The sequence below is a fragment of the Erigeron canadensis genome, chromosome 6 (assembly GCF_010389155.1).
Source record: "Erigeron canadensis isolate Cc75 chromosome 6, C_canadensis_v1, whole genome shotgun sequence".
Classification (NCBI taxonomy): Eukaryota; Viridiplantae; Streptophyta; class Magnoliopsida; order Asterales; family Asteraceae; genus Erigeron; species Erigeron canadensis.
The window spans coordinates 29316240-29333491 of NC_057766.1; the positions used below are offsets into that span (position 1 = coordinate 29316240).

The 17252-nt window shown below is 32.9% G+C and overlaps 2 protein-coding genes across 2 annotated transcripts; both read left to right on the forward strand.

Annotated features, from left to right (window-relative positions):
- Nucleotides 1-9332: 9332 nt before the first annotated feature.
- LOC122606206 (WEB family protein At3g51220-like) lies at nt 9333-10339 on the forward strand. Its single transcript, XM_043779165.1, has 2 exons — nt 9333-9467; nt 9642-10339. The coding sequence occupies exons 1-2, from the start codon at nt 9333-9335 to the stop codon at nt 10119-10121; spliced, it is 615 nt and encodes a 204-aa protein (XP_043635100.1). The 3' UTR covers nt 10122-10339.
- Nucleotides 10340-11554: 1215 nt separating this feature from the next.
- LOC122603982 (protein ANTHESIS POMOTING FACTOR 1) lies at nt 11555-16734 on the forward strand. The gene is made up of 11 exons (XM_043776855.1): nt 11555-11708; nt 11796-11893; nt 13690-13790; nt 13921-14021; nt 14096-14162; nt 14241-14340; nt 14441-14554; nt 14658-14795; nt 14894-14978; nt 15095-15144; nt 16246-16734. The coding sequence occupies exons 1-11, from the start codon at nt 11702-11704 to the stop codon at nt 16387-16389; spliced, it is 1005 nt and encodes a 334-aa protein (XP_043632790.1). The 5' UTR covers nt 11555-11701; the 3' UTR covers nt 16390-16734.
- Nucleotides 16735-17252: the final 518 nt, after the last annotated feature.

A 17252-nucleotide genomic window follows, 5' to 3' on the forward strand; every position in this document is an offset into this window, starting at 1 on the left:
TTAAGAGCATCAAGTGAGCCAATACCAATACCACCGCAATGCTTACTAGCAATAACATGATCCCATTTAATCCAATGCATTATATTCTTGTCATCATGACCTCCCCAAAAAAATTTAGCACGCATAGATTCTAATTTTTTTTCTCACCGCAACCGGCATGCGAAACAGGGACATGTAATAAGTGCCCAACGAACCAAGAACCGAAGAGACCAAAGTACTACGCCCCCCGATAGATAACATATTAGCCTTCCATTTAGACAAACGTTTAGAAAACTTCTCGACGCTAGGATTCCAAGATTCACATTTAGACATATTAGCACCAATAGGGACCCCCAAATATGAGAAAGGAAATGAGTCTTTAGAACATCTAGCCACAGTAGCAAAATGATCCAAATCCGAGCCCCTAACCCCAATTCCAAAAAGCTTGGATTTATGAAGATTGATTTTCAGACACGAGGCCAAGAAGAAGCAAGAAAAAGCAGCCATAATGTTTCTCAGATTTTCCTCTGACCAATCACCCATAAATAAAACATCATCGGCATAAATAAGATGCAAGAGAGATATATTACCAACCTGGATACCTCGAATATCACCAGAAGCTTTCAAGTCCTCCAAAGCCACATGTAAGCCTTCCATAGCAAGGATAAAAAGAAACGGAGCCATGGAGTCACCCTTCGGATACCTCTTTCAAAAGCAAATTCTTTAGTAAGACTTCCGTTAATAAGAATGGAAGATTTTGCATAATAAAGACAACCCGAGATCCAACTAATCCAACGTCGACTAAAACCCATAAAAGACATAATGGACAACAAGTAACTCCAATTAAGAGAATCATACGCTTTAGCGATATCCAATTTCAGGAATAACGCTTTTTTCTTCTTCCTCTTGTAAAAATCAACAATTTCGTTCAAGCTAAGAGGGCCATCTAGAATATTTCTTCATTTAATAAATGTCAACTGCGTAGAACTGACTACCGTATCCAATACAGTAGACAACCTGTTCGTCAAAATCTTGGCAATAATTTTATATTGGATACCTGTAACATCCCGAACTTTGCGTGCTTAACTATTTGACCATCCGTTAGTTAACGTTAGGTTTGTTAAGTAAATATGCCTTATATGTGATTACATGATTAAATGCTTATGTATTTAATGTGAATATGTAAATATGATATTTGATGAAGGTAATCAAAGTGACATTAAGTAATTATATGCTTGATTGAGTGTTAAGACTCCCGGTAGGAAGTTTAGGCTAAGAAAGTTAAGTTTAAGACTGGAGGGGCCCTAAGTGTAAGCTAAGAAGGGATGGCCAGGGATTAAAGGGCAACTAGGTATCCTTAATTGTCACAAATCATCTGCCATCATACATGAGAACCCTCCGGCCGATCTCCCTCTCTTCCAAACGAGTCTTCCCTCTAGATTCAATCGTTTCGTGCCGTTTTGATCAAGGATTGTTTAGATCTTAAAAGAGTCTTTTTCTGGTGTAAAACTCGTTTTTTAGGTAATAGTAAAAAAGGAGACTAATTTATTGGGTAATAGTAAAAAAGGAGACTAATTCCTAGGGTAATAGTCTATAAATAGACAAAAGTTGAGAATAGACCAAAATAGACTAATTCCTAGGGTAATAGTCAAAAGAGACTATTATTTGGAATGACGGTAATTAAAGGGTATGTGACACGTATTTAGACTGTAGGTCAGTTTAGTCTCGTTATACTCATAAATCGGTCCTATGTTGATTATAGGTAGTCGGGAATATGTGCAAAGCTCGGTAACTTACGTTATCATTTGTTGTACGCTTCTACGAGGTAAAATACACTATTTTGACACGCTGAGGGTTCAACAAAAGCATGGTTTTCATACTTAAACTTCCCTAATGATATCTTGTTTGCTTATGGGTATTCGGGGGTATACGGGAGGTGTTATGGATATGTAAATGACGATTGAGGCCTGATATGCAGTCCCTATGATATGAAATGAAATGAGGTGATATGAAATGATATGCTATGTTTTGAGATGTATTGAAATGTGCATGTTTGTATGGCTTGTTCATCTAGTTCACTAGACTTATTTGGTTGCCATGACACGTGCACGTTTAAGGGCCCAACGTTAATGTGAATTGATGTGATGTGATATGTGCTAATGCTCGAGCTATTTTACAGAGATGAAAGTGTTAAGCTTAACTCGTACATGCCTTTGCCAGGGTTGTGCGTTTGATGTGGTTGCTTGGGTAGCTCCTTGCAACGAGGTACAATGTGTAGAGTAATACAGGAGGTCTTACCAACCCCATTTGTCTTGTACATACGGATTACTCAGGGATTGGCTTGCCATTCCTTAACAACATTGATGTACTACCGAATGGTCGTTCATCTAGTCGGGTGTGAATTATGTCACCACCACAAAAGATGTATAGATGCGATGCATGAAGATGTTAAAGATGTATAGGCACAATTAGGATGATCTATCATATATGAAAGATGTTAAATGCAATAATGTGATGTTTTGAGATGATATGTGCCTTAATGATGTAATACGATTTTTATATAATGTTTTAATTGCACAAACGCTTTATAAATAATATATGTGTTATCTTACTTAGCTAATTCGTTAGCTAACACTTGTTTCTTGAAATGTGTTGTTCCCTCAAGTTTAGCAAGCTTTGAGTGTTGATGAATAAAGAGCGAGACATAGGTAGATTGCTTGGAGATGATCATAGTTTACCCATAGTGGCTGCTCCTTTAAACCTTTAAATTATGTCAAGATTTTGATGGATTATTAAGACTTGTGATCGGTTGTTTTATGTTGGGCAACCGATGGATTTCCATTTAGACTTGTTTCAATGATATGGCAAGTAACACCAATTAATGAATAAACCAAACTGAATTTACTGGTTTGACTTTTATGTCCGTTCCGCATTCTTTGACACCGTTAGGTGAAAGTTTTTGGAAATCCTTACTTTTAAATGATGGGTGTTACAATACCAATTAAACTAATAAGTCTATAATCATCCACAAACAGGGGGTTAGTAACTTTCAGAATAAGAGTGATAAATGAGGAGTTACAACCAGGGGGAAGAAAACCTGTTTGGAAAAATCTTACCATGAAATCCACCGCATCAACTTTGAAAATATCCCAATGCTCTTTCAGAAAACCAAAAGTGAAACCATCCGAACCGGGAGATTTATCACTGCCACACTCCTAAACAACTGTATTGACTTCACTTTTAAATGATGGGTGTTACAATACCAATTAAACTAATAGGTCTATAATCATCCACAGATAGGAGGTTAGTAACTTTCGGAATAAGAGTGATAAATGAGGAGTTACAACCATGGGGAAGAAAACCTGCTTGGAAAAATCTTACCACGAAATCCACCACATCAATTTTGAAAATATCTCAATGCTCTTTCAGAAAACCAAAAGTGAAACCATCTGGACCGGGAGATTTATCACTACCACACTCCCAAAGAGTTGTCTTGACTTCAACTTCAGTAATATCACACTCTAAACCCGTCGCCTGATCCGGAGCTAAGGATTTAAACCTGTTACTTCTGGAAGTAATATTCAGAAAAGGCTTCCTTTTGAATTTGGAAGAAAAGTGATCCAGGAATGCATTTTTAACTCCTTCGGGGTTATCGACCCAAACACCTCCAACCTTGACACCTTGAATAGAGATGTTCTTCCTAGCTTTATTGACATAAGCATGAAAGAAACGCGAGTTTTCATCAGCATCAATACACCAATTAATTTTTGATTTTTGCTTCAAATCCATAGCAATCTTGAGTTCAACCTCCATGATTTTATGAACCACCTCTTTTCTATTATGCACAAAATTATTACCGCCTCCTCCATTATGAAACTCATGGTCCAAGTCAACTAAATTTGCCTTATGAGCAACAAGGTCACTTTCATTTTTATTAAGAAGAATCCACTCTTTAATAGCACTTTTGAGATTTTTAAGTCTAAGCCTAAACCGACTTAGAGTGGAGCCAGAAATGGAACCAGAATTCTCCCAATGCAATTTAATCATATCTTTAAAACCATCAAGTCGAGACCAAGAATTGAACACCTTGAAAGGAATCGGTCCATAGTCAAGGGACTTTTGAAATAGAAGAATTGGATGATGATCTGACACAGTTCTGTCCAATACAAGAGCATGATAATTCCCCAAGAGAGACCAAAGATGATTTGAAATCAAAAATCTATCCAGTTTAGCAGCCAAGTTACCCCCGACACGAGTAAATTTATAACCACCTAAAGAAACATCAACCAAATCGTTATCAACAATAAACGAATTGAATGCATCTGCATTACCTTGATCGAAACTAGACCCAATCCTTTCAGAAGGATTTCAGACAGAGTTAAAGTCACCAAGCACAATAACATGACAGGCGCAAGAGGAAATAAACGAAGATAAGAACCTCCAAACCTCTCGTTTAGTGGCTTCATCCTGAGGAGCATACACATATATCATGAAGTAATGAATATCTGAATTAATCCACGTGCAGACATTTAGTGGATTTCATCGTCAACGTTATAAATATGCTATATAACAATTAAAAAAGAGAATAAAAAACGATAATTGAAAAAGCACGAATATACAATGCAGACATCTTATTACCAAATTAGTTTTGCCTTCGTTGTGATCAATTTCATCCAATAGAACAAATTCATTGAACATATCAAATTCATCATCACCTTGCAAGTTCTCCTATATAAAACATCAATATTTTGTTAAAAAATACATGGAATAAAAATTGGGAGTTAATATTGTATATACGTTACTAACATGGTTAAGATTATTTTCAATAGGTATAACATCATCCATGACGACGAAGTTATCCAAGAAATGAAAATCATCATCATCACCATCGTAATTCAATTCGGAAATTTGGTCATCATGATCATCATCACCATTGTAATGCAAATCGTCAATTTCTTCATCTTCCGAATCGCTAAGCACGATCACCTCCTCCTACTTCCAATTTTTCAAGTTATCCTCGCGTTTTTGTTTTTTGAAATCGAAGGTATCATTGCGTTTTTATTTTTTGAATGGTTGGATGACAAGGTAACATTTGTTTTATTGTTTAGAGCCATTGTTGTGGAAAGTGTATATTTTAGTGATTTGAAAAGCTTGTGATTTGATTAGTAAAGTTGTGGGAAAAAAAAGCTTAATATGGATCTCTTTATATAGACGTCGATTTTTTTGAATTGTTGGAGGGAAATTGTGTGAAATTGAATTTTAAAATGTGATAAATTTCTCATTAGTTGTTGTAATGGAAAGTGTTAAATTTTTTTAACATGTGGAGGCAATTAGATAAGGGATAAGGCTAACAAAGTATCCTTTTTTAATGGAAGATTTAATATGGCATAGCTCCCCTAAGGGTGTAATTTAGTACATGTTTTTTAAGAAGCTAACAAACTTTTGGATAAAATGCTTTTTAAAAGGAGGAGTTTTAACGTGTAAGATAAGACAATTGGTGGATCTAACGGACCATATTAAATTTAAATCCCACTAACCGATGACAATATTTATATATAATATTAAATGGTATGAAAATGGAAAAAGCTGAAAGGAAGAAAGAAAAAAAGAGCAAAGTGCTTATAGAGTAAGTCGAACTTCTGTTTTTCAGAAAGCATACCATCCCATCTACTATTATTAGTGTTAATTTCCTGTATATAACATATACAATTAACCAATTAAACAAAAGTAATGTTCATACGAATTTTATTTAAATAGGTAATAATTTGGTTTTATATTTTGGCTTTTTTTAAATACAAACAATAAATGTAACAAAATATTAATATAGGTGAGGTTACCAATGTATCTACTCTCAAAGCTTACAACAATATTAATGAAAAAATATGACTTATGACAAAACACATAATGTATGTTGTCATTGGAAGAAAATTTAAAACATAATATCTACATTGATATTTTTTTTTCCATGTTCATTGTCTACATTAGAACAAAACAAAAGGTATAAGTTTTACTATATTAATATTATTACCATCACCCTTAAAGAGACCTTCCAAGTTAAAGTATGTTTCGTGACCTTATTTATGATATATATGTTATTTCTAGACATCTTTGTTAGATTTGTGTGTATTTATAACTTTTGTCCTTTTTTAATCACTTTGGTTTCTTTGTCTACTTTTTATTACAAATTATCATATGGAAATTTTAACAATGTTGTAATGTAAATACATTCTAGAGGCTAAGTATTTGAAATTCATTTGACGAATTGTTTGAGATATACAAAGCAAAGTTTGATGCATTAGGTGTCCAATGGGTCGTCAAAGAGCTTCTCAAAACAATTTACTTTCTCTCTAGATGACAATTCGGCAATGGATATTTTCCTATTTGATAGTAGAGACATCTCATATAAAATTCTAATCGAATTTGGATACATAAAAATTATCTATATATAAAAGATCAAGGGATCCAAGTTAATTGAAGATGAGTTATGATTTAAACAATATTGTTTCATATGTTTTCGAGTAATTTTGGCTATTTAGATTATGTTTCATTTCAAGTTTTAGATATGAGTTAGGTGACATACAAAGCAATTGATGCATTAGGTGTCAAGTGGGTCGTCAAAGAGCTCCTCAAAACAAGTTGCTTTGTTTCTAGTGACAATTCGACGATGGATGTTTTCCTATTTGATAGTAGAGACATCTTATATGAGATTCAAACCGAATTTCAATTCATAAAAATAATCCATATATAAAGGATCTAAGAATCCAAGTTAATTAAAGATGTGTTATGATTTACACAATATTGTTTCATGTGTTTTCGAGTTATTTTGACTATTTTGATTATGTTTCATTTCAAATTTTAGATATGAGCTATGTATATCAGTTTTTGGTTGAATATTGACATATGTATTTTGCTTAATGTATTTTGGTAAGCTGGTTCATGCAAAATCTATGATATTTTATAAAATTCCCCCCCCCTTTTTTTTTTCTTATGAAAAGAGATAGAAAAAGCTTAGATGCAAATTAACTAAAGTACCCTTAATTAACCTCCTTTTATAAAAAGAATTGGATGCGAAATGACCATTATATTCTTAATGAAGTAAGTTACACAATTAATCATTTATCTTTCATAATAGTTTCATTACCTCCTTTAAATCAAATAACTTTACATCAATTATGTATACCATTCGTCACTATCACCTCCACTAGTGGTCGCTCTTGCCACTATATTGTGCGAGTACCTTTCTTAGTTTTCCAAAAAAAAAAAAAAGTTTCAAGTGTATTTTGAATTTTTTTTATGTTTACATTAACGGTTAAAACCATTTAGCTAAGCCAGCTAACTATATACATCATTTAAATTATAAAAGCCCATACACATGTAGGCATGTAGTAGCCAGATACGAAACCCACCTTCACAAAGCTATATATTGAGATTCACTATAGCAGCCCATATACATGTAAATTATAAAAGCTCAACAAGCCAAGTCCATTTACAGTTCAACTATAAAACCCAAAACCTATTAAGGCCAGTCAATTAAGAACCTATACAAAAGAGCCCCGATGTTTTCTAAAAACAATAAAGCTTTTGCCCCTCGAATTACAATCGTCATAATAGCTGTCAAACTCGTATGAGTCATGACTCAAGTCAAAACAAAATGAAAACGAGACAACTTGGTGGGTAACTTAGTTTTGCTCCATACTCGTCCGAGTCAATGTTGGTCACCTTTCGAGTCTCAATATCTAAATCTATATATTATCTTATAAAGTATTTTGTCCTTTTTTAAAATTTCAAAAGATGATTTGAACTACCTAAATTATCATCTTTCTTTATTCACTAACTTAAACATCTCTACTTAATATACTTATAATACCCTTAAATCCCAACAACTCATTTTTCTCTTTCTCCTCAAATATCAACCACTCATTTTTTTTCTCTCCTTTATAAATCATTTTATTACTCTAATTCATTCAAAATCTTTTATCTTAAAAACCGTATATCGATAAATTATAAAAATTATATGGGTGTTCTTCAAAATTCATGCTCTTTCATTAGAGATATCATTCGATATACTTTCGACGAATTTTTAAATTCGAGGGCAGAGCTTGTACGGCTAAAACATTTGACTTTCATATTCTATGACTTATCACCTCCTATGACCTATCACCCTACCGTCTCACCGCCGCAACACGCTGGTACTTTCTCTTTTGTGTGTGTATATATATATATTTCATTTTTTTTCTTTTATTTCTACCATAACATATTAATATTATATTATATTTGTATTTGTATAATAAATATATGTATATTATTATAAGAGTATATATTATTTAATATAATGATTTTTAATATTTTAATTATAAGTTAAAAAAATCAAGTTTTCGAGTCGAACAATGCTCGTGAAGCAAATTATATTTAAGTGCTACAAATGTAACTTAAACCCTGGCCTACAAAAAAGAAACCCCACTATGAAAAAAAACCTCCTCACCATCAAAGATATGACAACGAGACCCCGTTATTAGTCTACAAGTTTAATTTAGCCATATTAGTATTAAACTATCTATTCAAATCCGATGTTACATGCATGATGCATATATGAGATCTAATCAACTTAGTGGATCAAGCGATTGAAGCTATTGTTTTTAGAGACATAAATTTGATTTTCATTTCTAGCAAAGCTCGAGATTTTTTTGTATCATTGGTTAGTACCTAAAAACAATATCTTGAGCTCATGTAAATATAAAGTTAGACTATATTTTAATCTCCCTTATACATCGAGACATAAAACCCGTAAAAAGTGGTATTGACAAATTAAACCACCAGTGATGAAAAAATATTAGATGTAACCATTGTATTTACATATGCCTTTCAAATACATAAGATTGTGGCCCGTGGCTACGATTATATATAAAAAAAAACTCTAATCATAGAAAACACACCCTTAAATGACGATTGTACATGATCATTACACTCATAAAAAATTGCATTTTTATCTTTAATACTGTACAAAGCATTATTACTTGTCTATTATATCATACATTAGTAGTTATATACAAGTAAGGTGTGATATGATTCCTCCTTTCAATGAATTATGATTTAGTTATTGCCATATACATAGGAAAATGATTAGAAGGAATAAGATGGTGCAACCACCAAAACAGAAAAACATCAACTTCAATTAACAGAATTTAGTGAAGTGGAAGCCAAGATATATATGCCTAATTATATATCATATCATATCTTTGTATAAATCTTTCTTATCTTCATTGATTTCACAAACAAGTTGTGGTGGTTTGATATGTTGCATGTGTTGTCAACGCACTAGTTTTTAAAACAAAAACTTGTTTTTCAAAAAGGATATGGAGGAGGGTTTAGTGGTGAGAGGGAGGGTGGAAATCGATAGTAGACAACCATTTAAGTCGGTAAAAGAAGCTGTTTTATTATTTGGCGAGAAAGTTTTAGCTAATGAGGTTTATGCCAACAAGCTCAAAAAGGTTATATCATTCTTCAAATCATCTTTTTCTTTTTATGTATGTTTTACAATGTGAATAGTAGCCTAAAATATATGTATTTTACGAGTTTTAAAAAGGTAAAAGTGTGCTTAAATTTATAAATGTATCTATATGGCCCAAATAAATGTATATTTTTTTAATAGAATGTTTTAATAGATGGAAAATGTAGCAAGAGAAAACAACCAAAAGATATCACAAAAGGGACTTGGAGAGGAAAAACACATCCCTGAAGACTCAAAAGATGAGAAAAAGTTAATGGCTTATTATCTTATGTCGTTAAAACAACAATTGGAAGAGACTAAATCGGAGCTCAACCATTTGAGGTCGACAAGAGAACCTCATCCAAGTCATCACGAACCAAATGACACCGATATAGAAGAGATCAAGTTTATTCAAAACGCAAACCCAACTCGATTGAAGCAACAAGTAGAAGACAAGTACAAACATGATGATGATAACAACGTGACCGAGTTAAAACTAAAAACGACTCGTGAGTTTGATATTCCTTTACCTACCAAAGTGATTGTTGAAGTACCAAAAATCCAAGGGAACACTTCGTCCTTTAAGACCAAGAAGGCTAAAAAGAAAACCTTCATTCCATCACTTGGTAGGATGTTTTCAAAAAGTAAAAGGTAATCGATTAAGAAATATTTCTACTCAAAAAACTTTTTAAACCAAGATTTGTCACCTAAAAGGTAGATCCCAATTTTCTTACATAAATTTGGAACGCCTTAATTACAATTTGTTTTAATCGTACTACAATTCATTTTAGTCCAGTTTTGCGTAAATGTAAAATGAATACTTGAATGAAGTGAAATGAACTACATGATCGATCATATAATGTTCTATTTATATACGGTGTATTATATTAATTTTGTATAAATCTTTATTATATAATGTGCTGGAAGTTCTAAAAAATATATGTTTGTCCAACTAGCTTGTACTTTCATTACTTGTTTTTAATGGGGAATGTGAAATAGTGTGTTACCGTCAAATTTTTATTCAAAGTTTAAAAAGTAATTGAACGTAAAATGACTACTCGTATTATTTTAATGCAGATTTGACAGGCTTAGCAGTTACCATTAGCCAATTTTTTTATTTTTACCATTAGCCATTATCCTTCTTACTGACAATTTGATAATAATGATCTAATTTCAGACTTATACTATAAGTGAGATTCTAAAATAGCATATAATAATTTTATTGATGTAAAAATGACAATTCAACAACACAATGATATGTTGTTTTATTATAACTTGTATACAAAAATAATTACTATATAACAATAACTATTCTCAATATTTGTACGATGTATGACTTGACTCTACATCGTACGTTTGATACTTTGTGTAAAAAAAATATAATTTAAAGATTTCCATCATATGTATTTGGTATTTCCAATGGTAACACTTGATCAAGATGTAATATTACTTTTAATATTGATAATGTTATCACCAAATTTAAAATCGTGATGATAAACCATGGTTCTTATCACTTTATACATTACCAATCTAACATAGAACCGACAATAAATGAAATTAGGTGAAATCACTCCACCAATATTCTCATGTCCATATAGAAAGTTTAAGAAAACTCTTAGACACGACATGATCATAACTAGTAGTGCTATTATAAGAAAATTATTTTTTGTAAATACAATAACTACTACAGTAGATTCTCTCATATATCTGTCTGTTGTATACTCGTATATAATAAGCTATTAAGTTAAAAAAATTTTTTTTTTTGAACAGTAGCTATTAAGTTAAACTAACTAGTTATGCTTTTTAGACACAACTTGCTCAACTTTAATATCTTAAAAACTACGCCAAACATCCTAAAAATAATCGAACAAAGTGGATCGTGCGTTACTAAAAGTCATAAGTTATTTGACTTATATTTCCTACCAACAAAAGACTGAAAGAGAGTATACCACTATACCACTTACCAGTATAGGAGTTAGTGGGCCGGCCCAAGCATAAACTAGAAAGAAACCTTCACATTAGCCCAAACTTATAAATATCTGAAGCTAGGAAAAAAGTTATAAAGTTATTTGACTGTGAAATCCGGTGAATCAAAACCCCAATTCCCTCCATAAATCTCACACCATCCTTTGCCCTAATTTTCCAGATATACAACATACATCTATATATCTATACATACAGAAACAGCGAGATAAAAAAAAAAAAATTCGACCTGTCATTCGTAGAAGCTAACTTATGGCAGGTAAGTAATTTTATTGAACTCAATTCGAATTATTCGTAATTATATAATTTTTTTATATATTTTGTGTATGTATGTATGTATGTATAGGTGGTGGACAAATATCAGATGGAGAAGATAAGGTATCATTAGAGCTAACTGAAGAAATTATTCAGAGTATGGAAGTCGGCATGGCGTTCCGTGATTATGTATGTATATCTCTATATCTTTATCTTTATGCTATGAATGTAATTAGTGAGTATTAGATTAGGGTTTGTTGTCTAGGTTTCTATATAAAAATGTTAGCTTTTTTGTGTAACTGTACCCGAGCGATGCAGCGCCGGTGCTGGTTGATGTAATGGCGGTGGAGATTGGTGGCAGTGGCGGTGGCAGCGATGGCGAGTAGTGTAGGTTATTGATGTAATTTGATTTTGATGAAATGTTGAAACTTAAAATGTTAAACAAGGCTTTTTGCTTTTTAATATAGTAGTATAGATATAGATATAGATATAGATATAGAAGTATAGATAGTATAGAAGTATAGATGATTAATGTCAGTTGATTTTTGGAAGTTTTTATGACTCAAAAGGGAAATGAGACCGTCTTTTAACGTTAGAAGGTTCGGAAAGAACAAATGGGAAAGTACTTAGGTATTCTAACCTTATTGACAACGATAAAAAAAATTATCTTCTCTTATAATAAATTAAAATTTGTTATTTTTACGCCTAAGGATAAAATGGGAAAGTACGTGGGTGTTCTAGCCTTCTGGGCAATAAACTGGGATAGTTATATATATATATATATATATATTTTTTTTTTAATATGAAATATTGTTATTTTTCTGCTGAAATATTGCGTTATTGGTAAGACAGTTACTGAAAATGTATAAATAATACCTTTAGAGATAGGGTTTGCAGTGGCTGGGGGAAGGGAATAGATATATGTGGGCTTCTTTGTTGTATTTTGTGGAAAGGTTGGATAAGTATGTTATTATTGCTTTTGCAATATTTTCTCGTGTTATGAATTTAGCATACTGATTAATGATCTATAAAAAAGTTTGGAGGTCAGTTCATGTGTGCTTATGTTGGTTGAACAAGGAGGAGGAAAATATTTGCTTTTGGTGGATTTCGTAGAATAATTATCCAGAGATTGAATTTTTTTTTTTAGGCTTAATATATACAAACATGCAGATAATGTTGCTATTGGAATATTCTATCTATACCATGTACTAAGCACTTATCCAGTTGTTCCTCTTAAAGTCTTAAAGACGACGGTCTTAAAGCTAAGGAGTGGGAAAGTCGCTGAATCATTCATTTAAAGATCTCAACAGCACATCTGCCATGTTCAATGTGTGCATTTTTAACAGTAAACCATGGGACTTTAGCTATTACTAAGAGTAAATCAACTTTAATGGTTATTCTAGAAGTTGGGAAAAGCGTAACTAATATTGATGACATATGAAGGGAATCATTTCATTTGGCATAATTGAGGCATGGTAACTTAGTCGGTTGTTTTATTTGGCATAATTGAGGCGTGGTAACTTAGTCGGTTGTCTGTGGTTCTTATTTCTAAATCATGAATGATCATAATATATTTGTACATGTAATGATGCTGGTCTGTGTTTCAAACAGAACTTGTTTTTGGCATCAAGGGGTCCATATAGAATGTCATCATTTTTTGTGCTCATCTCTTATCGGTGCTATAAATGTTGCTAACATATATGATGAATTTAATTTCAACTGCTTAATTTTAGTATTGCGGTTGAGGTATATATGCATGGTTCTCTGTGTTCCATATCTGTTGCCATACTGAGACTCACATGGAAGTCAGTTTTTGCTTTTGAGGTGCATAATGCAGTATCTTATTTTCCTGAATTGTGATCATTATTGATACACACAATCTGTTTCTCCTATCCGTTTCCAAAGATATAAGTTGATGTATGATTGGGTATATATCTGTATGTCATGTTAATCAATATATTGAAACTAAGTATACTTCCTTGCAGAGTGGTAGGATAAGTTCAATGGATTTTCATAAGACGTCAAATTTTTTGGTGACTGCTAGTGATGATGAGTCCATTCGACTCTATGATGTGGCTAATGCAACGTATGTTTTTTGGTTGAATTATGTAATTTTTCTTATTGAAAGAAACGAGCTCTGGTCAAGGCAGTCAATGAGTATCGTTTAATTTTCTGTATTTATTTGTTGCAATGCATAATCACCTCTTTGTGTGCAGATGTTTGAAGACAATTAATAGCAAAAAGTATGGGGTTGACCTGGTTTCCTTCACATCGCACCCTACTACTGTCATATACTCCTCTAAGAATGGATGGGATGGTTAGTCTATCAATTTGTTCTTCAATAGCTGTGCATTTTATTAGTCTTTATCCTTATTTTGTTTGCTAATGCAGAATCTCTTCGGCTTCTCTCGTTGCTTGACAACAAGTACTTGCGCTACTTTAGAGGTCATCATGACAGGCAGGGTCTTGCTTCATATGCCATTCTACTTGCATGCTTATTATTTACTCAACGTTTTGTATCGTTTTCATTCTCCAGGGTTGTCTCTCTTAGTTTATGTGCCGGGACAGATTGTTTTATATCTGGCTCCCTCGATAGAACTGTTCTGCTATGGGATCAAAGAGCCGACAAATGTCAGGTTGTCTTCTACTCCGTTTGATTTTTTTCTTTATATATGTTATATATATGTATGTATGTATTCCATGCAAAAGTGGTGCTGATTAAGTTTTTGGATTAAGGGTCTTTTACGTGTTAAAGGAAGACCAGCTACAGCTTACGACGATCAGGGGCTTGTATTTGCAGTTGCTTTCGGAGGATCCATAAGAATGTTTGATTCTCGCAATTATGAAAAGGTACTTGTTATACATTTGGAGGTCTATGATCATAAGCTGTAATATTTTTAATGAAACTAGAAGTTAAACTATCATTAAGTTTTTGAATTTTTATCTCTTTAAGGGTCCCTTTGAAATATATTCTGTTGGTGGAGATTTGTCGGATGCAAACGTTGTTAAATTCAGTAATGATGGTAGACTCATGCTTTTGACAACTATGGACGGCCGTATTCATGTACTTGATTCCTTTCGCGGCACACTCGTAAGTGATTTCGTTACTCTAAAAGTTATAAGGATGATTTCACTTCATATATAAGTTTGTGCTCATGTTTTCTAAGGATTGTTTTATATTTTTTGTAGCTGTGCACCTATAATGTGAAACCAGTTTCAAGTCATTCCACTTTGGAGGCCTCTTTTAGTCCTGAAGGATCGTATGTAATATCAGGTAATATCAATATTAGTTTGTACCACTAAATGATATCACAAACAAGAAAGAAACAAAATAAGTTCCGTAAAATACGATCAAGCGTGCACCAGATTGATCAGATTGTTACTTTACAGGGTCAGGCGATGGCAGCGTGTATGCTTGGAGCATTCGGAGCGGCAAAGAAGTATGATTCACTAATTCTCCTAAACTTCCCCTTCTCTTCCCTCACACCCCAAAAGATACAAATAAAATTATAATGAGTTGATTTTAGAAAGGCAATGCATTTTTTAAACCTTAATTTTCAACTCCCCAGTACTTTGTGCAATCATATTGATAATCAAGCTGTGGTTTTTAGGGTTGTCATCTGTAACTGTAAGAAAAAACCATCTGCTGGAATCTTATAAAACAACAATGATCTTTCTTGCACGTTTGGACCCTTGTCAAAGTTATTTGCACGAGCGAGAAACATTAGCTCTCACTAAAAAAAAAAACCATTTTAGTTGTAGAAAAATGCAATCAGAACACTACATTAATTTTTTTGATGTAAAAATGTTTCATTTCCCAGATGCGAATTTTTTTTGGTGTTTTTTTTTTACCATAAGAATGGTTTATTAAAAGCTAAAACCAAGCATGATGGTCACAAAATTTTCATTTTTATCAACATGGTGTATTTTAAAACTCCCGAGTGCCTAAGATTATAGAGACAAGCATATTTAACTTTTTGCCATTAGAATCCAATAGCTAGAGGTCAATTTCGGCTCATTTACTTACGAATGGATAAAATTGGGTTGTGTAATATGTCAAGCAGACAATGAGAAAATTTAGCGAAAAGGGGAACATGTCAAATGGGTTGAAAGTCACCCAATGTCTTTTATAAAATGCATACAATTTCCATTGTTATTTTTATTGAAAGTTCAGTGGTATATCTCTGTCGGCATGCCTTGATTATTAAGTTTCATTGCTGGTATAAAAAGATATATTACTAAATAATAATATCACTTCTAGTCATAATAAAAGCAATAATTGTATTAAAAATTTGTTAGCAGACAAATATTTGCTTGCGGGTCAACCTAGCTTCTGGTTTTGGTGTAGCCTAGAAATGACTTATTTCGGTTGGAACTTGTGACCTCTACAATAGCAACTAGGACTGTCCTGTCTGTCCTATTCTTCTGGGATTCTTTTTGTTTCATTTTATATCAGTTTCAAGTTGTCTCTGTAATTGCTTTTTCTTGATCTTCCCTGCCTATGAGCTGTTCATGCCACTCATTTTTTATGGTGTTTCTAGGTGGCTAGTTGGCTAAGCACTATAAACGAACCCCCTGTTATAAAATGGGCCCCAGGCAGTTTAATGTTTGTTACCGGCTCTTCCGAACTATCATTTTGGATCCCAGATTTATCAAAATTGGCAGCATATGTTGGAAGAAAGTAACTTTGTACACAAGAAGCTAATTTAAAGAGTATTTGGATGGCTGCTGTTTCTCCAATGATATTGTATTTTTGTATGATCTACGTGTTGCTTGCTCTCAGATAATATGGACTTGTTCTAGTCGGCTGTCTTCAGCATGCAAATCCCATCACAGGTACTGCAGTATGTACAGCTTGAAAATCTAGCCATTATTACTTTTTTGCTGTACAAAAGTGTAATATAAATTAACCCGATCTCAGTTTTACATATTCTTGACTGTAGTAGTAACAATCTTGAATTTTGCTTTTACGAGTAGATAACATGGCTCATTTGTTATAATCTCACTGCTATTTAACATATTATGTACAAGACCCTTTACTTGTGTACATTGGATGCCTGGAGTTCTAATCTGGTAATCTGTGAGCCAGTTAGACAAACCTGAAAAAACTTAATGCAAGAAATGAGAGTTAATTAGAAGTTGTGAATAGATGGACGAATATTAAAGTTTGAAGAAGGGAAAGATGAAATTATATGTTTTCATAGTATCTCTCTTCATATGTATCTCTTCATGTTTAGCATGTAAATATTGGATGTTTTTACTTGGAGTGTTGGTTTTGTCAAGTGTTCAATAATCTAGGAGAATATGATATGAGAGGGAATAATTTTACTTTTATGAAGGAGGTTGGGGATCGGAAAAAATTCAGTAAGATAGACAGGTTACTGGTGGGCAGTGAGGTGTTCGCTAAATGGCCAGAAGCCTGTCTGAGAGTATTGCCAAGATACTTGTCAGATCACAGCCGCTTTTATGGACAGTGAAGGATTCGAATTATGGGTCGAAACTCTTCCGGTTTTTCAGTTCGTGGTTAGAGAGGGACGACCTCAAATAT